At 50.8% G+C, this 19,966-nt stretch overlaps 2 protein-coding genes and 1 long non-coding RNA gene across 4 annotated transcripts in view; 2 read left to right on the forward strand and 1 right to left on the reverse strand.

The window, feature by feature from the left end:
- Gask1a (golgi associated kinase 1A) overlaps positions 1-1,823 on the forward strand; it is a 27,950-nt gene extending 26,127 nt beyond the window's left edge. Inside the window, exons 3-5 of the mRNA XM_031343947.1 lie at positions 144-266; positions 659-762; positions 1,375-1,823. Coding sequence (XP_031199807.1) covers positions 144-266; positions 659-762; positions 1,375-1,585 — 438 coding nt within the window. The 3' untranslated portion in view covers positions 1,586-1,823. The remainder of the gene's footprint in view (positions 1-143; positions 267-658; positions 763-1,374) is intronic.
- A 2,455-nt stretch (positions 1,824-4,278) lies between these two features.
- Pomgnt2 (protein O-linked mannose N-acetylglucosaminyltransferase 2 (beta 1,4-)) lies at positions 4,279-18,707 on the reverse strand. 2 transcript variants are annotated; one of them, XM_031343945.1, is made up of 2 exons: positions 18,546-18,707; positions 4,279-6,531 (listed from the first exon to the last, which is right to left on the reverse strand). In XM_031343945.1, the coding sequence occupies exon 2, from the start codon at positions 6,421-6,423 to the stop codon at positions 4,681-4,683; it is 1,743 nt and encodes a 580-aa protein (XP_031199805.1). In that variant the 5' UTR covers positions 6,424-6,531; positions 18,546-18,707; the 3' UTR covers positions 4,279-4,680. The 2 variants fall into 2 exon arrangements, with proteins under 2 accessions (XP_031199805.1, XP_031199806.1); XM_031343946.1 differs by lacking the exon at positions 18,546-18,707 and adding an exon at positions 11,774-12,081.
- LOC116072478 lies at positions 6,399-8,935 on the forward strand. Its single transcript, XR_004111474.1, has 2 exons — positions 6,399-7,953; positions 8,663-8,935. It is a non-coding gene; the product is annotated as an uncharacterized LOC116072478 (long non-coding RNA).
- Positions 18,708-19,966: the final 1,259 nt, after the last annotated feature.

Here is a 19,966-nt window from a genome sequence, read left to right on the forward strand (position 1 = left end):
GAGAGAGAGAGAGAGAGAGAGAGAGAGAGAGAGACTGTTCTAGAGGTTCTAGAGTGGTCCTGTGCTGGAGTGGATCCCAGCAAGCCAAGAGGCCTTGACATTGGGTCTGCAGAAGACAAGTACCATCCCAGCTTTCTCTGTAGGTCCACGACCGCCTGGATCGCTACTGCTGTGGTTTTGAGCCTGAGCCCTCAGACCCCTGTGTGGAAGAGGGGCTCCGAGAGAAATGTCGGAACCCAGAGGAGCTGCGGCTCGTCCACATCTTGGTATGTCTCCTATGCACACATAGTCCCTTGCCACGTGAGCACCGGGTACACCTCTGACCCCACTGGATGCTATGCCCCCTTGCCCTGCAATTTAGTAGGTGCAGTTACATCTCCCTGCTACGGGTCCAGGTCTGAATTTTCCCTAGATGGTTATTAGCTATATGATCTTGTGTGAATTACTTAGCGTTTTATGCTCCTAAGACTGCTGGGAGGATACACAGTGATGGTACACAGCAAGCCCTCAGCCACGGGACCATGTGGATAAGTGGGGTGGGAGAGTTGTGGCACAGACAGCTGAGGATGCTCATGGAGTCCCTTGAAAATGACTGAGTGGTACCAATTACACTTTGCCCTTACCAAATAGCCACCCCTGTCCATATTCTTCCTCCAAGGTCCGGAGCAGTGATCCATCTCACTTGGTGTATATAGACAATGCTGGCAACCTTCAGCATCCAGAAGACAAGCTTAACTTTCGGCTGCTGGAAGGCATAGATGGGTGAGGATCTGGGGTGTTGGGTAGAGGTTTGAGGGATGAGGCTTGATGGCCCTGCTGTAGACTTGTGGGACCTTTGGCTACATCTCCTAAGGTGGCCAAAGTCCATTAAACCAAAGCTGGATCTGAGGCTACAGAGGGCTGGAGAAGGCTGAAAGGGGCTACAGTTGGCAGGCCTGTCCCTCAATACCCAGAGGGTCTCCAATTCCTGCACAATACCAGCTGCCCTGCTTCAGTGTGTGAAGGCGAGCTCATGCTGGATCTGGGTGAAAGAACTAGGTGGGGACTTGCCTCTCCTTGCTCACTCCCAGTGGGCAGCTCAGCCTTCTCAGGCTCCTTTGAGGCCCCAAGTGTCTCTGGCTGAGCCCAGAGTGGTCGAGTTGGCTGTCTAGGCTTCACTGTAGGATGGGACCCATCTGAGAGAACTACCCTCCACTTTCAGGGCACAGCAGGTCAAGACTTCTCTGATAAGGAGCTAGCAGGCACAGGCCTTTACTGCCCTGGCTGACTGTGCTGCATCCCCAGCTGGGCAAGTTCTGGATTCACCCTTTGTGGGTACTCTGAGCTAACTTATGCCTTTCCTTTCTTGCACGGGCTCTGGGGCTTTGGGTCCAGGTTTCCAGAGTCCGCTGTGAAGGTTCTTGCATCAGGGTGTCTTCAGAACCTGCTGTTCAAGTCGCTGCAGATGGACCAGGTGTTCTGGGAGAGCCAAGGTGGACCTGCAGGCCTGAAGCACGTCCTTGAGACACTGGAGAGGCGAGGACAGGTCCTGCTGAGACACATCCAGAAGCACAACCTCACGTTGTTCAGGGATAAGGACCTGTGAGTCCATGGCTATCTGGGCCGAACACACCTTGCTGGAGAACTTCACACAATGTAAACCTCAGCTGGTGAGCATCCCTCTCAATGACAGCATTTCTGTGATGACAAACAGGGAGAGCCAAAGCTGGAGGAGCCTACACCACCATGGGGCAGGTCACCTGCTGGGACAGTGGAGGGCCTTCAGTCTACATTCTCAGCTCTGGCATTTACTCCCACACACCAATAAATATGTTGAAGAATGTCCATGAACTGTTCCCTGCACATGTACATGCAGTGCTGCGTACATGTGTGTGGAGATATGTAGGTCTATGCCTGAATAACGTCATGCATCCTAGGCAAGTACTCTACCAACTGAACTATATACCAACCGGAGAAGTCTAGTTTTTAAGATTCATTTTTTAATTTCAAAATTTATTTTTATGTGCATGGGTGTTTTCCCTGACATACACACACACACACATACACACACACACATATATGTGCACCATGTGTGTACCTAGTGTCTGCAGAAGCCAGAGGAGGGTGTCAAGCCCCAGGGACTTGAGTTACAAACAATTGTGAGCTGCCATACGGGTGCTAAGAATTGAACCTGGATCCTCTGGAAGAGCAAGCAGTGCTCTTAACCACTGAGCCATTTCTCCAGGCACTAATTTTACTTTTATTTATGTTTATGTCTGTGAGTATATACCACATGTGTGAAGGTGACTGTGGAGGCCAGGGAGGACATCAGATTCCTTGGAACTGGAGTTACAGGTGGTTGTGTGCCACCTCAGACAGGTGCTGAGAACAGACCTCTTTGTAGACCCTTCCAAGAGCAACAGATGCCCTAAACCACAGAGCCGTCCCTCCAGCAGGGAGAAGCCAAATATAAAGCCTGAATCCCCCTTATTACCATAGACGTTATCTTATTTCCATGCTAGACGTTGTGTGTGTTTTGGGCCGACCGTTCTGTGTTTGTCCCTTCCTTGATTGTGCACTAGAGAGCTTTGAATCTGAGCTGCCCTCAGCCCTGGCTGTTAGACTTCCCCATGATTCTCCTCGGCTACCATTTGTGATTTGACCTGTTTGTCCTTTGTGAAATAGGAAGCTGTTCCTTTTAGCCTGTGAGCCTCCTGGGGTTCGTGCCTTCTTAGAAAGGCTCTGCTCCTTCGGACACTGAGATGTCTTTACTTCAGTGCTCATTTGTAAGAGTCACCTTTGAGAGAGTTCTGTGTTGAGCGATCACTTAAGTTTCACTGCCCCAGATTCCATTCAAGAGTCTCTTCTGTTCCTGTCTGAAAGTATACTCTTATCAGATAAACTCCAAGACACAGAGGCCCTTTTGTAAACTGTGCTGGGCTGCACTCACAGGGTTTCCTATGTCCCTGCTTCAAAACTGGGCACTGTTCTAACCCAAGTTACTGAATTCTGCTTCGTGGTGTAAGTATCCACTTAAACATCTCTTTTGTGTGTATGAGTGTTTTGTCTGCATGTACATTTGTGCACTGCACACACACAGTGCCTGCAGAAGACAGGAGAAGTCACTGAGGCCTCTGGAACTGGAGTTACAATGGTTGTGAGCTGCCTCATCCCCGGACCTCTGCTGGGTTCTCTCTTTAAGTCCTCTACATAAATATTTATATGCCTCTTAATAGTCTTTCAGAAGAAAACCGAATTTTCAATTTTATATTTTAATTTCTCCTTATTTATGCTGTTTAGGACTTTGGTTGGGTTTTGTTTTGTCTTTTGAGATTAAAAAAGGCTCAGCCATGTGCACATCTCTCTCCTGACTTTAATGAGAGCACATCTATGGTTTCACTATGACCAGGGAGAACACACCGCCAGGTGCTATCCAGGTCAAGCATGGGTATTATGAATATCCCCCACGGATGCTCTCCTCTTCACTGCCGGCGAGAGGCACTGCCCACACATCTGGCACATCAAATGAGCTCTACCCAGCATTCTCCCTTCACAGTCCTGACACTATCCTACCTAGTGTCTTCTCCTTTGACAAACAAAATTAAAAGTACGGACTACCAACTCTGCTTCTTGCTATCCAGTAAGACGTGCCCAAAGTCTCTAAGAGCTGTAGCTTAAGTTGGCTCCTTAGATCAGTCCCAAATATAGGCAATCGCCTGTTGCCCACCAGAATAAGATGATGACACCCTTCTGCTGAAAACACCAAACACCTGTCCGAGGACACAGAGAAATCAAGATGGAACTGGAGCTTCCTCTCTGCTCACTAGCCCTCAGTATAAAGTGTTACGCAGGCTGCTGGGCGGGGGCATGTCAACCACCTTTTGTGGCTGCAGATAATAGCAAACAGCCAGGCAAGATGGGCCGACTGACGCTACAGGGGCAGGTCAGTTATGGGGAAGCCAACTACCTCCTGGTTGGATTTGAGAACCATTCCACAGGAGGGAACTCAGGTTTGATGCTAGAACCTGTTCAAAAGCCTGTGGGTGGGGAGGGCATGGGCTCTCTCTCAGGGGGAAGCTACCGCCGTGCTTCATGGATATGACACACCTACAAAATTATCTTCTAAATAATTTCATGCCTATGGCGCTTCTGTCAGCTCCATCAGGCCTTCTTTTTGCAGGAAAGGTTGATGAGGTGAACAATATTGAAGCGCATTATAAATATGCCCCAAAACATTGCATGAAATCTATTCTGAGGTATAATTCATGCATGCTAATAAGGCATCAGAAAAGACTTGGGCAAGATGTTCATCATCATTTAATGACTGCTCCAAACACACCTGTCACTCAGCTACAGATGAAATTCGCAACCACATGACCACTGTTTCTAGAAGCCAGGACCTGCACCAAGGCTGCAGCAGGAAACAGCATGGTTATTAGCAAGGACAGATTCCTGGAACCCGCTGTGCCTCCTCACCACTAAAGGACTCCTCCTGGGTGGGGGTGATCAGGGCGGCACAGGGGGCAGGCACCATCTCTTCAGAGCTAGAGGATTCTGCAAACTGCATACATCGGGAAGCAGGCTTAGTGCAAGCCTACTCAATAAATAGATAATTAATCACCACAGTTGCTGGCAGAACTGCGGACCTGGGAAAGCTGAGCTGCAAGAGTTACCCTCCCCAGGCCTGGCATGGCCTGCTGGCTACGTGCTGCACACCAGCACATCTGCAAAAGGTCCCAGGAGGCTCCTGTTAAAGATGCAGCGAACCCACACCAGGTAGGTGGTAAAAGGTTTGATGTTCTCTGTGAAGGTGTGGTTCTGCAGGGTCAGCATGTAAGGCACATACGTGTTCTCCCCTTGCTCCTGAAGCCACACCTCGTACTTCACCTCCCTCACTTTCAGGTACTTGAGGTTCCACGGGATCTGCCAGGACACAGACAGGCGGGCCTCAGTGGCACCCTGCACCGACGCCTGACATCGAGCTTCCCGCACCTTGCCTGGGTACAGGCTGATTGCCCACCTCTGCCTCCGCGGCCCCGGCCGGCCCTTCACCACACGCCGAATGGATTGCATAAGGGATGGGATGTCCACCCTGGTGTCCTGGTAGATTCGGAACAGCCACTCTGGGTTCCGGCAACAGAGATGCCGGGGGACTTCTCGGCTCTGCAGGATGCGGGCCTGCTCAGCCCTGTCCAGGTGGGTGATGCCCCCTTGGTCCCAGGGTCGCTCAGGGTGTGTGACTGTGTTCTCCCGGATCATGTTTCGCCAGGCTACATACTGCAGGTCCATGCCAGGCAGCGTGGCCAGCGTCTTATAGGGGGTGTAGTGGTCAGGGTTGACAGCGTAAGGGAAGAGTTCAACCACAGTAGCCCCTCGGGGCAGGAAGAGGGCCGTAACTAGCTGGGCCCCATGCATGCTGACTAACATGCTGGCGTTGCTGACCAGCCGTACGACGTCAGCAAAGGTGTGGTCCTCCAGGGACACCGTCACTGTCTTCATCTGGAACTCTTGTGCTAGCTCCAGCAACAGCTCTGCCTCGTTCAGGATGAGTCTGTTCTGGGTGCGACTGAAGACCAGAATGTATTCCTCCCCCAGGGGCGCCCCCGCGTGGCTCACATTCAGCCTTTCAGTCATGAAGCGCGTGAACTGCCGGATCTCATTGCCAGAGACCAGGATGTTAGCCTTTGGGCCCTGGGGCTGCACAAAGCCGTACTGGTACCAGGTGGTGACCTTGGACAAGCCCACGAAAGCATGGGAAAAGCAGAGCAGTCGGCCTAGTGCCTTGAGCTGCGAACGTAGCAGCGGCTGTTTGGGGCTGAGGAGTTTATAGAGGTCAAAGTGGGCGCCTTCGCCCCATCCCTCCATAAAGAAGAGCCGGGCCTCTTGGGCCAGGCCGGGGAACTGCCTCAGTGTGTAGAAGAGGGGGAGCAGGTCATCATGGAAGACGTGCATGAGGTTATCGGGGTTGAAGCGGTTGGCGATGAGGGCCACATCAGGCACGAACACTGGCTTTGGCATGAAGCGCAGGGCTGCAGCAGGCAGCTCCACAAAGTTGAAGTACTGGGCATTATGGTCCTCCACAGTGGACAGGTCCAGCAGGGCCGGCTGGAAGCGCCGGGAGCCCAGGTTGGGCAGCATCACAGATGAGTTGCCGTGGAAAAAGATGAATTCTTCGGCCTCATTGGAGTAGCAGAGCCACTTGAAGCGGCAGATGCGGTCCGTGTGAGTACGGCCTGTACATACCATGTGGGTGCCGCCCTCCATGAGGATTTGCAGGGCCTTCGGGTAGTCGATCTTCAGTCCTGGGACTGGATCCAGGGACTGCTGCCCAAGGGCCAGCTCCTCCTCTAGCGTGGCCGCATGCTCCCGCAACCGCACGTGCTTCCACAGGACCGCAGCCAGCACTGATACCAGGAGGGCATTGAATACCGCAGAGAGGTGCATCCTATCGCCACCAGAGGGCCTCAGCGAGATGATGGCTGCTGGGCAGTGCCACAGCCGGGGTGGACTTCACCCATCCATCCCTAAGTGTACCGGAGGACCAGAAAGAACCTGCAAAGAGTGAGAGAGAGGAGTCAACCCAGACAGGAGTCACAGCACAGTCCCACGGTGTACTTCCTCCACCCTACCTCTTCAACAAAGCTCCCTGGTAGCATGGCGTGAGTAAAATTACAGGTCCTAGGCTTTTTAAGTTTTATTTTTGTATGTGTGTGTGTTCATGGGTACATGTTACCTTTCTAATTACACCTGCATCACTCAGCTGCCTCTACCTGGATGAACCCTCCCTGCCCCTTTTCAATAGCAGCAGCTGGCTGAATCTGTTATGCCTCGAGGTAAAGCGCCTTGTGGCTTCAACAGCCTCTGACCACGCCAAGAGGAGCGTGCTACACACACTTGTGCTATGGAGGAGAGACATTGCCACCACCTGAGCCCTGCAGAACTTCAGTGAGGTACAGAGTCTGGGCCAACATGTAGCTCCAACAGAACTCCTTACATTTGTAGTGATTAGTGCCAGTGCTGAGGCATTTGGGGATTAATGGCCAGATACATTCACTCACTCGGCCTCCCAGGTGGCCTTTCTTTTGGAATTCAGGCACCTGTTAGTAAGAGCAAGTGTTCCCGCAGCCTTGGTGGTCAGAGGTGATATACTGGTTGAAATTCTGGCACCCAGCTGTTTTCTGATGTACAAAAAGAACCATTTCATTCAGTTGGGTTCCCCAAGAGGCAAGGCCTCCAAGGGTAAGGGAAAGGGTTGGGACACCTGATGGTCAATAAAGGCCCACATAAGCACCCTGGGCACTCTCCTGCCTTCATGATCCAGAGCCAAGGCTGAGCACCACTCAGGCACCCTGGACTGAGGCAGTACCCACCCTTGCTTCCTGGGTCTCCAGGTTAGGCCAGCAGTGAGATGGTCATTTCTGTCACTGTCCACTCTTCCTAAGGAGTCCCTCGGTATGTTCACACTGTCTAAGAAGCACTGGTCAGATTAGGTAAAGAAGCCAGTCTGTGTTCCTACCCAATGGACAGGAGGAAAAGGGGTGTCTCATGGCTGCCAATCACAAGCAAACTGGCTTGAGGGCACAGACAGCAGGAGAGACAGGGATCCTGATGTCTCCAAGTCTCCTGTTGTGAGAGAACTTTCATCTTTGAAGCCACACTGAGTTGGGGCTCTGGCTTATCACAGACAGGCACCTGACAGGAGAGCACAGCTCTCTGAGTGATGTGCTCAGCCCCAGCAGAACGATGCTGCACCTATATCCCTGTGACACCCCTCCTTCCCAATCTCCTTAGAAACCGCATGACACAGCAAACCAGTTACAGAGCATCAGCAGCTTGACACCAGTGCCATCTGCTGGAGAGAAGTGGGACTGCAGGAGAAAGCCAGAAACTTGGGTCAGACCCTGGGGGAAAGAAGGGACACAGGACTTGGCTGTTTCTGGACCCTCAGAAGATGGAAGGTATTTCTAGTTAGATGTGAGTATTTGTCCTATGGCCTTCCAATATGGTGCTGGTAGAGGGTAGGACAGATAAGGAAGGGGAGAAATGGGAAGCTCTGAGAATAGAGAAAACATTCTGCCACAACCTCCTGTGGTCTAAAGCATGGGGTGGACTGACTTTGCTACATACTCAAGCAGCCCAAACCAAGGCCAAGTGACTGGAACCAAACGACTGAGTGTAGCTTAGCTATCCCACACTCCTCCCTGCTGGGACTGTACGAAGGTTTATTCTCCAAGGGGTCTGGGCTCACCCACTGGGGTGAGGCTGAGGCTCTGTGGGCTAGCCTTTCTGACTACCTACATTCACACAGTAAACCAGGACTGAGGACAGACACAGACTTGCTCACCACCCTGGCTTTAGATTATCCTTTCTAATGGGCCCGCACTTTGTCACTGTGGAGCGCTAAGGTGTGGGGCAGTCAGTGGTCATGATAAAATCCTTCGTCTTTCCCACATTCTCCTGCATGACCCCACACCCACTCCAACTGTATTGTAACACTCTACTTAAGTCAGCAAGATTAAAATAAAAGTCTTGGCAGAACCAAGGTATCAGACAGAGGCAGGGAGAGCTTTAATCAAAGGAAATCGGAGTCTGCGAAGGCTACTTGTATGAGAGGCCAGAGCCACCTGGGAAAACATTTTTTTTTTCCACTCACTGACCCTGAAAACCTATGCATGCTCTGCAGGTGAGCATGCTGTGAAGACCAAAGGAGACACCCACCCTCTGGGCTCCAAGTGCCCTGAGCTTCCTAACAGACAGGCTCTGGGTGGCATGAGGGTCTGTGATGGACATTTCACATGAAGAAAGAAGAGCTTATCTGCCTGTTTCCAGCTTGGGCAAGGCCATCCAAGTACATCCATGTACATCTTAAAATAAGAGCCCTCCAGCCAGGCCCTGCTCAGTGTCTTAGCATATGTGGCACCCAAGACAATCACACCTAAAACAAAACCCCTGCCTGTATTACACCAGAAAAAGGAACCCTAATTCAGAATACCCCCCCACATAAGGGATGTGTAATTCCCTTGCACAAGAGCCCCCCACGTAAGGGATGTGTAATTCCCTTGCACAAGCGCCCCCATGTAAGGGATGTGTAATTCCCTTGCACAAGCGCCCCCATGTAAGGGATGTGTAATTCCCTTGCACAGGCACCCCCCATGTAAGGGATGTGTAATTCCCTTGCACAGGCACCCCCCATGTAAGGGATGTGTAATTCCCTTGCACAAGCACCCTCCCATGTAAGGGATGTGTAATTCCCTTGCACAAGTGCCTCCCATGTAAGGGATATGTAATTCACTTGCACAAGCACCCCCAATGTAAGGGATGTGTAATTCCCTTGCACAAGCACCCCCAATGTAAGGGATGTGTAATTCCCTTGCACAAGCGCCCCCAATGTAAGGGATGTGTAATTCCCTTGCACAAGTGCCCCCCCACGTAAGGGATGTGTAATTCTCTTGCACAGTCCCCCCCATGTAAGGGATGTGTAATTCCCTTGCACAAGCACCCCCACACACACATAAGGGATGTGTAATTCCCTTGCACAGTCCCCCCATGTAAGGGATGTGTAATTCCCTTGCACAGTCCCCCTGACTGCAGGCTGGGGGTTGTGACTTTTCCCTGAAGATTTCCCCAACCAAGCCTTGGTATGGAGACAGTGTAGAAGCAAGCCTGGATGAGGGTGGAGACGTTTCAATGTGCCAGCTCCAATCTCAATACTATTCTGAGGAGAAATGGCTCAGAGCTTTTACTCGGCTCAAACCACGACTCTGCTCCTTGACAAAAGCAGTTTCTCTGGCCCCTCCTCCTCTGCTCTGTTCTCAAGGAGGGAGAGGGCTGTAAATAAACTTTTCAGAAACAAACTTGTGTGTGATAAGTGTGTAAACATGTGAGGGTGTGCATGCACATATGTGCACATGCCTGTGGAGGCCAATGGTCAATGACAAGTACTTTCCTTGATCACTCTCCATTTTAACTTTTAGTGATCTTTTCATTTATGTGTATAAGTGTTTTGCCTGCAAATACAGCTGTGCAACATATAAGTATATGATGCCCTTGGAGGATCAAAAGGACATGCAATGCTCTGGAACTGGAGTCACAGATGGCTGTGAGCTGTCATATGGGAACCGGGAACCAAACTTGGGCTCTTTGTAAGAATAGTGTTAACTACCGAGTGACGTCCTTGTCTGGCTCCCATGCCCATCCCCAGCACTGGGATTACAGATGTCACAAGCCCCTGTACACAGCTTTTATCTGGGTGCTGAGAATTCAAACGTGGGCCACTTTACCCAATGAAACCAGACCCCTAGAAACAAACTTCCTACATGGAAAAGATGCTCACTATAGAAGGGAGGCGCAGAGCCATGGCCTGAGTCAGGTCATTTTCAGGACCCTTCTCCCTAGTGTGGGGGTCCTAGGCAAGGGGGAGCTGGAAAAGCACCACTTATATTCCTTGCCAGGTTGCTGTGTGCAACAGCCTGGCCTATGCAATGGACCTTCCTTCCAGGAGAGGTGAGGAGCAAAGAGCCAAGGATGACATCCAGGTGAGGCAGAGTACAGTGCCCTTTGAAAGCTGCAGAGAGACAAATCCACACTCCATCTCCACGAGAAGCCAAGCTCTCGCTGAGTCTTTATTGGCAACTTGACAGAATCTAGAATCACCTTGGAGACAAAATCCCTCAAAAATGCCTGCTGAGGCCTGGAGCTGTGACTCAGTGGAGAGTTGTGTCCTCAAGTCTTTCATGACAAAAGACCTTAGCTTACTTCCTCCATCATCCCAATGGCAGGCGCTGGATGGATGGGGACAGGCCCAACACTGAACATTATCAACCACAGCACAGTGTGCTACCAATAGCAGAATGGACACCAGCCAGGACTGCTGAACCAGTATTCCTGCTTTGCAGGGCAGCACAGGGTGGGTCACAGCTAGCTAATCTTACTTCCCACTGATCGTCTGTACAAGCCAGTGTGTGTGTGGAGGTGACTGGTACAGTATGTGTGTACTTGCATGTATACATATACATATATACATGCATACCCAGTATATATGCATGTGTAAATTTATGTCTAAAGATATTGTCTGAAGACAGCTACAGTGTACTTATGTATAATAATAAATATCTTTAATAAAAAAGACATGTAAATTGTGTGATAATGTGTGCATGTGTGAGAGTGTGTGTGTTTATGGAACAGAGTCCAGAGTCTTAAGCCAATGTGAACGGAACAGGAAGTAAGGTTCTGCATGGCCAAGCCTGTGCATGTGCTAGACACGAATCAGGAGGACATTTCTGGCCTCAGCGTTTACTGTGGCAGGGGAGGCCTGATCTGACTCTGGGCCAGAGCAGGGCCCACGTGCTGGGGAGCAGTGACAGCTGCTGGTGACTCCCACCTGCTGCTCCCTCTGCTTCACGGGACCACGTGGTCACTTGCAGACTATGCTGAGAATGGGCTTCGTGGCCTGGCCTTGTTCCTTTCCCTCTTCAAACCTCTCTCCTCATCTAGGGACTTGGGCACTGTCGCCCTCCTACTGTTACAGCTGGAAACCTTAGCGGAAGTGTGGTTAGGATGAATTCAGCTTAGTGGCTCAACCAGGTCAAAGCTTGATAGAATGGGTTTTTTTCTTTCTTTTTTTAAGAAAGGAAACGAATGAAGAGGAGATTTAAAAATATGCTCACAAAGCCCTTAAATACAGGCAGCCATAAAAATGCTTCCCACTGACCCCAGGTGACTTTGTTTAACTCTAATGCTGACACATGCAGACAGTCACGAGGTGAGGGCAGCATCTAGTGCTGACAGGACTCACCTGGGCATCTAGCACAGACAGAGGCTCCATTTCCTGAATGCCCTGGCCAGCACCAGATGCAGTGACAGGTGCTGGTGACTCGGTGTCACACGGGCCTTACAGTCTGATAAGGAGGAAGCGTCCGTCTCAGGATTCCTAGATGAGAGTACAGGCTGCAAACTCACAGATCAGGAACCAGTGGGAAAGGGGAAAGCAGGGCAGACCACGTGACCTGCGGCCGGCGTTGGAGGCAGTCACAGCTCAGCTCCCTGAGAGTCTGGCAGGGCAGCAGACATCTGCTCAGAGCCTGGTGTCCACCTGAGGCTGTAGCAGCTAAGCACCATGGGCCGGGGCCGTAAACAGAAACTTCCTCACAGTACTGGAGGTTGGAAGTCCAACGTTAATGATCATAGTCAGGGCTTCCACACAGCTCAGTCTGTCCTGCAGGTAAAACGTGAAAAGCCCTCATCTATAATTTCTGGCAACTGTACCATGTAAACAAGATGGGACGGCTGGCCTCACACCACCTGGTGGAATCAGGTGTGCATCCACTCCTACGCTCTGGCCCAAAGAGCTGCAGGACTGTCAGAAACAGCTGTTCACTGGTCGCTCCCCCAAGAACAGGGCTCCTGGCAAGGTTCTACACTAACATTACAGCAATTTAACGTCTAAAAGCTTTCCACATTTGTAACTGAAAACGGCAGCATCCTTGCTTTGACACTGAGGAAAACTTATAGCCTAAACACTGCAAGTGTTTATTAGTGAACTATGGACACTTTGGGTAGGGCGTGGATGTCCCTTCACTCTGAGTGGGTACATTCACCAAACATGCTCGCTCCACCAGGTCAGGTTGCCCTAAGAACAGTCTCCCCCAACCTCCCACTTCACCTGGTAGCACACAGCCTGGTATGTATTATATGATGGTTGTATGTGCACCAAAACTACATGTGAACCTAAGGCTGTGGGAAATTACACACGTGTAAAGCACACTGGTGTTCCTGAGAGCAGTTCCCCTTCAGAATGACCCAGGCAACCCCAGTGTCCTCGTAACACTTAGCACTTAACTAAGAAGGTGCATAAAGCACTTCTGAGCTCATGTGCTTGCAGCTTTTGTTTTGCGTTTAGATTTTCCTTTTATTTTTAAATGTTTGTATGCACAAAAGTGCAGTTCCCGTGGAGGTCAGAGGTGTTGGGTTTCCCTGGATCCAGAGATACAGATATTAGTGAGCCAAGAACAAGGGGTCTTGACCACTGAGCCCCCTCTCAACCCCTCACACCCTGCCCCATTCACATTCATATGCTAATATCTTGACCTGGGAGAGGCCCCCTTGAACTCAGAGCAGGCGCATGAATCCAGTGTTAGCAGCTAGTGTGACCATGAATGAGTTCCAACTCCTAAAGGAAAAACCCCGAAGGGACTAAGGCTCCTTTGCTCTGGTGTAATGGGTGATTAGGCCCTGCCCTGCTTGTGCTGAAGGAAGGAGGGCTGGGGTGAGCCAGAGCCACATGTGGGCTCAGCCTCCCGATGGCCTACAACCCTCTCACCAGGGTCGTGTTCTCTACTGATACAGACATCTGCTCATGGCCTGGTGCCCACCTCTGCTTGACACAAATGGGTCACTCGAAGCTGACTCGACCACCTCTGTGGTGACGGAGCACCACTGTGGTCACACATAGGGCTGAAGGTGGGAAAGGAAGAGTGTGAACCCATTAGGCTCACACAGGGCACAATGAATAGGATATTCCAAGTTCTTAAAGGGAAAGTGCAGGAAAAAAAAAAAACCCTCAAACAATCCTTATAGGGACTACTCAGTCCCCAAAATATCCATGTCACATGGGACTTAGACCCCAGTGAGAATGAATCCATCATGAAAACCTCTGCTTTATTGTTGTCCAGTTCTTCCCTAAGTCAACACATTTATCATGCTCTGTCACATATAAACTCTTTTCTGAACTATTTAAAAATAAACTAGATGCCAGGTGGGGTGGCATATACGTGCAACCCTGGCATTTGGGAGTGGAGATGGGAGGTTTAAGACCAGCCTGGAGAAACAACAACAACAAAAAAAAACAAAACAAAAAAGCTGGGATCCGGGCAATGGTGACACACATCTTTAATCCCAGCACTTGGGAGACAGAGGCAGGTAGATTTTTGAGTTCGAGGCCAGCCTGGTCTACAGAGTGAGTTCCAGGACAGCCAGGGCTACACAGAAAAACCCTGTCTTGAAAAACAAAAACAAAAAAAACAAAAAACAAAAAGACCAGCCTGGATACTTAGCAAGACTTTGTGTCACACAAAACAACCGAGAAAAATCTGCTGACATCGTCCCCTCTAGCCATAACTACTTAAGTCTATGTTTCTCTTATATCATGCAAGTTAAGAACATTAATATTGATACTATTTCTGTCAGTGTATGCTGTATTCAAAATCCAATTCAGGATGAAAAGTCACATCTTACTTCCCAATCTGGGACAGCTTCTTTTCTATGAGCTTGACGGTTTCTTTAAAGTTTTGTGTGTGTGTGTGTATGAGGGTTTCCCATGGAAGCCAGAGAAGGTATGGGACATTCTGCGAGTAGTTACAGATAGTTATGAACCACTATGTGGGTGCTAGGAATCAAACTCTGGCTATCTACAAGAGCAACCTCTGAGCCATCTCTCCAGCCCCAACCTTAACAATTTTTAAGCCAGACTGATATTTTCTAACATGTGTCTCAATCTGGGTTTACCCGGTGTTTCTTCATATCAGGGTCTACACTCTTGACCCCTGAGTTCACTCTATGAATCTTTGTGAGGCACTCACCTTGAGGCAGCCCAGGTGGGGAAGGGTCTAGAAACTGTACCCTATATAGGACAGTAAAGAGACAGGCCATTTCCCCAGGGAAAGGAAGCCCCAGGACCCCTACAGGGTTCTAGAGCTTGCTCTAGATGTGGGGTACAACTCCTTCTAAGTCTGTGGCCCACATACGAATGACCCAGAATCTTTCAATTGGACCTAAGAACCCACGTTTTAATAAAACTTCCAGATGATTCTGCCATGCCCTCAGTTTCAATGTGAAGTTGCTCTAACATCATTATGAAACTCCACAATCTTCTGAATGAATTTCTATATCCAGCCTTGGATCCCCTCCCACTACCAAAGGCTCAATGGTGCTGACTCCAGCTTTCGCTAACATGACTTTCAAGCTGAAGTTCTGGGACAGTGCAGACGGAGTCAGCGTCCATTCTTGAGACTTTCTAGAAAAGCTACCCCAGCCTATGCAGACACCATTGTTTGTGGCGTGTATGCAGTGCAAGATAAGGCCAGGTAAGAGGGTGGTGGTCTGAACAGCCTTCAGTGAGGGACACTGGCGGTGCCATGTAATCCTGCTGGCCTCTTGAGAAAAGCCTGGATAGCTTCTCTAGGCCCTTAGAATAGCTGCTGCGTCACCCTCCTACACAGCTGTGGGTAGCTCCTGAAGCCACCTCAGGGGGTCCCCTGGTCCCTGCTCAAACCTCCTCTGAGGCCCCTGGGTATGGTTCATCAGGAGTGAGCTGGCAATCCACAGAAAGCCTGCACTACAATGTCAACAATGGTAGAGATTCATTCAGCAGGCCAGGGTCGTGACCTCTTTCCTGAGGCGTGACTCAGGCCCAAGTGCTCATTGCATGGCAAGAAATGCCCACTGCTGTTCTAAAGAGTGGAGAGAAAGGCCAAGTGTTGGCACGGGCAGCGTGGAAGACCTGGTTTGCCTATAGACACACTGGGCCTGAGGGCAATACTGGCAAGAATGTGAGAAGCCAGAGAAAATGAGATTCATCCATGTTCTGGGCCAGATCAGGGAGAGACTGCTGGCCTCCAGTGCAAAGGGGTAAGGCCAACTGGACCACTACCTCGATTCATCTGCTGAGGCCAGGCCTGGCCTGGGGGTGGGGTGGAGGAGCAGCAGGGGGCTGGGCGTGGTTCCCAACTCCCTGTGGTGGTGCTGGGGTTTGAACTTGGGCCTATGATCTAGGCAAACCACTGAACTACAACCCCAGACCACAATTTTCTCTCAATATGAGAAAACTGCACCTTCAGGTCTTATAGCTCAGTTGAGGTCGCCAGGATATGAACTCTGACTCTGAGGTTGTTTTTTAAGTCCCGTGCATGCCCAGCTGTCACAGAGTCTCCAGCGTTGGAGCAGGGCAAAATTCACAGCAGTGAGGTTTTCTGACTCAAGGGCAGAGCAGATATGGAAGGCTTTGGAAACATAGACCCACAGGCCTTCGATGGTAACTTAGCAACTCACCCAGCCAGCAGAGGAAACACCTGACTGTGGCTGGTGGCTTAGGAAGCTGTGGCTATTCTCTCACTGTATGGAGCTGGGGTGACAATTATTCCTACTGCCTCAGTGCTGGGCTGAGAAGGTTAAGCCATCAATACACAGTTACAAAACCGCCACCTTTCAGAACTAAAAGAGCCCTTGAAAATGAATTCCCCCGAGTCTTTGTAAGTGAGGTCTGTCAGGCAGCCAGGGATACAGTGGTTACATGGGAACTCAGCACAGGACTCCCTCACATCCGAAAAGCTCTGCTCCCCAAACAGGGTTCTGCCAGAGATGCACATGGCTCTCATTTTTTTTCCAGCAGATAATCAAGGCTTCCCCCGCCCCCAAGCAAGCCTTCTAGGTCCTACCCATGCTGCAGACTCTCCCACCCACAGGGTCCAGAGCTAAGGAGGCCTTCCTGCAGGCTGCCCCATCCTAATGCCTCAGCCCTGGCCTCACCCCGGGGACCACCCGAGGACCATGGTGATTCATGGGACAGCAGGACATGTGGAGTCAAGCCCTAACCCAGGACAGTTGAGTACAGAAGCAGCAGAGGAGGATGTAATGGCAATCGGAGATGTCAGGTGAGTTCCAGCCCTACTGCTTAGCAGCCAAACAATACCAATTTATAACTGCTCCAGACTCCGCTTCCTGGTCTGAGACGGGACACTTACACTATTCCCAGGTTGGAGGTCCCAGGTTTGTGGACCCAGGGATTCAACAGAAGCAAAGCTCTGTGCCTGGCAATTATCCAACTCTCTACGACACCACCACTATAAAAACCCACTTACTGCTTCTCACTCTATGCAGGCAGCACATTAAGCTCTGCACATGTGGTCTCATCCCTGCTACAACCTCAGGTAGGTATTATGAAACCCACTAAAGGGCATATGCTTGGAACTGCTACATGCATTGTTCAGCACACTGTAGCTATCATGGGATGGGGCTGAAGTTCAAACTCAAGCCTGAATTGCAAAGCCCATGGCAGCATGTCTAGATTCTTCCTTCCCTCCCGAATCTCTCACCCAACTTGAAAAAACTCTGGGGATCATTTTATCAATTCCTGAGGGACAGTGTCCCTCCAGACAACCATGCTGAGGTGGCTGACAAGGCCTCTGGGGAACAGTGTTGAGTAATTTAATATTCTCTAGAAGCCTTTGCTTATTATTGCTATTTCAGAAAGCAAGAACTTGCCAACCACAAGTCCAAGGTTGGTTAGAAACATGTCGTCGGCTTGGGGAGGATGAAGCAGGAAGATCACAGTTTAGGTGTGCCTGGGAAGCTTAATGAGACTGTGAATCAAAGCAAAGACAGTGAACGAGTGTAGTGGAACGTCTGCTCAGCACGCCTCAGCGTGCGAGGCTCTGGGCCTATCCTCAGCAAACAAACAAGACACTGACCAGTCGCGACAGTCCAGTCCGGCACATCAGGAGGATGCTCCACCAGGGGGAATCCACTCACCAGCTCCCTCCCTTCTCAAGGCCCTCAGGGGCTCTCAGCTCTCAGCTCTCACCTCTGAGGATAAGGGACCCAGTTCTCTCCTAACTCTGACACCAGTTGGAACTCAGATCCATGTGAAAGGGTGGGCTGATCCTAGAAGCCTGAGAGCAGCTAGGTTGTGGAAAAGACAGGACTGGGAACCTGAACTCCAACTTTCCTTTTCTACGTAGTTGGTGGTCGTGCTTGCTAACACTGGATGCATCCACTGTGTTCAGAATCCAGACAGAAAGCTTCGCCAGCATTACCTCATGGAATCCTCACAGCAACTTTTCGAAGACTTTTTTTTTTCTTACTCTGTCTTACAGAGGATGAAGGAAGGGACCAGAGAAAGTGTATGAGTTAATTAAAGGGACATGGCCGGTAAAGGAGCCAAGATTTGTCCAGTGCCACATGGAAAATGAACTGTGCTCATAGCTACCTGTCCCATAAGCCTAAAATCATCTACACCAACAAGCTCCGCGGGCTGGCTGGCATAAGGTCAGAGATATTGGCTGCTCACCACGGGCAGCATGATTCTTGTGGAGGGTCTCAAACTTTGACCCCGAACTCCTACTAATGATGAGAAGACCGGTTCCTACAGGCAAGCCGGGTCTTCAGGGTCGTCCGTTAGTGGTTCCCATCACCCCCCAATTGTCAAGCAGACAAACTCCTAACTCCGTCGTCCGCCCAGGTGGTTCCCTACGGAGCCCCCAACTGCCTAGGGGTCAGCAAAGGCCGACCTAGGCGCCGCTTCAAACGCAGCTGGCACAGCCCAGGCCCCCACGCTCATCTCTCCTTGCTTCACGCCACCTGTGCCAAATGTGCACCATTCTTTCCCAGGCACGAGTGTGTGCGTTCCGAATGTCAGCGGCCGTGAAGGCTCCAGATGAAAGGTGCAGGGCGCCATCGGGGCCGGCGGTTCAGGCCCACCCCTCCCACCTCGGCGCCTGCTGCGGGCGGCGTCTACCGCCCTAGGTCCCGCAAGCCCGCCGGCCTCCTCTGCAGCCCAGGGCCCGGCGCCTCACCTGAAGCCGGGCTCTGCGCCCCGTCCGCTCCGAGCCCGGGGCCCAGCTGCGCCACAGACTCCGCGCTGCCCACCTGCCGCCCGGGTACTGCAGGTGTTCCCAGTGTGCTTGCCCTGGTGGCGAGCTCAAACTCGGGAAACGCGGCGCGTGCGCGGGCCTCGGGACCCGCCTCTCGGACCTGGCCAGGCAGAATCCTGGGAACTGTAGTTTTCAAGCGAGCGGCATGAGCGAGCCTGGGAAGACCAGAAGCTCTACGTGGTGTTCTGTTTACCCAAGAGTTCTGATGATAAATTTAAATACAAGATATAGCAATATCCATGTGTAATCTATCAGAGAAAAAAATAATCCATACCTTGACGTGCCTTTAAGACTCATAAAGAGGCTCAAAAGATGGCTCAGTGGCTAAGGGCAGTCACTGCTTTTCAGGAAGCCCCAAGTTCGGTTCCCAGTACTAGTGTCCTGCAGCTCAAAACTGCTTGTAACTCCAGATCCATGCAATCGGAAGTCCTCTTCTGGCCTCCGAAGGCACCTCTAACAAAAATGTAGTCACTGCAGACAAGCACAAAGACTGAACAGAGCTGTTTGTGGTCATTACCGAAGGCTTCCGTGGCTCAGTTAACTTCGGGTCATCCTCAAACCCGAGCCAATGGATCTCTCCTCCCTTACCAGGCTTCTTGTCAGGTAGCTTATGCCTGTCATATGCTCTTTCTGGGCACTACCATTTGGCTTTACAACCAAACTGGTGGGATGTTATGAGTGGGTTTGGGAGGACAGTGTTGGAGCTCGGACTTGACATCAGGTAGATCTGATTGAATACTGCTGGATTTCTCACTTGGGAAATGGAAATTGTGACACTTCTGACACGATGACCCAAATGTCACGCAGAACCTTGTTCTTTTGAGAACCGCGGGGGAGGGGGAGGGAGGGAGGTATATATATATATATATATTAAGAGACCCTCCTCACTCCTTGTTTTTCATTGGCCCGGTTGGCCACAAAGCTGTTCCAGAACTTCAGTGGGCTTTACCCTCATGGTTGTAATTGCAATCTCTTTCTCTCTCTCCCTCTCTCTCTCCCCCTCATCCCCCCCTCTCTCTTTCTCTCTCTCTCTCTCTCTCTCTCTCTCTCTCTCTCTCTCTCTCTCTCTCTCTCTCTCTCTCTCTCTCTCTCTCTCTCTCTCACACACACACACACACACACACACACACACACACACACACACGTGCGTGCGCGAGTGAAAAGATCAAACAGGTTGTACTGAAGAACTGACACAGAGAGTTGGAACAATGCCACTCACCACAAAGCAGATCTTGTCTGGATTGGGCACTGTTTGCCTGCAGCTATGAAGAGGGCCCTGTGGCCTCCTGTTTCCCCAGCCCCTATCTGGGCTGCCTCCATTCTTCCTATCCTCCCCATCTGGC

This window comes from Mastomys coucha, unplaced genomic scaffold (assembly GCF_008632895.1).
Source record: "Mastomys coucha isolate ucsf_1 unplaced genomic scaffold, UCSF_Mcou_1 pScaffold23, whole genome shotgun sequence".
Taxonomy (NCBI): domain Eukaryota; kingdom Metazoa; phylum Chordata; class Mammalia; order Rodentia; family Muridae; genus Mastomys; species Mastomys coucha.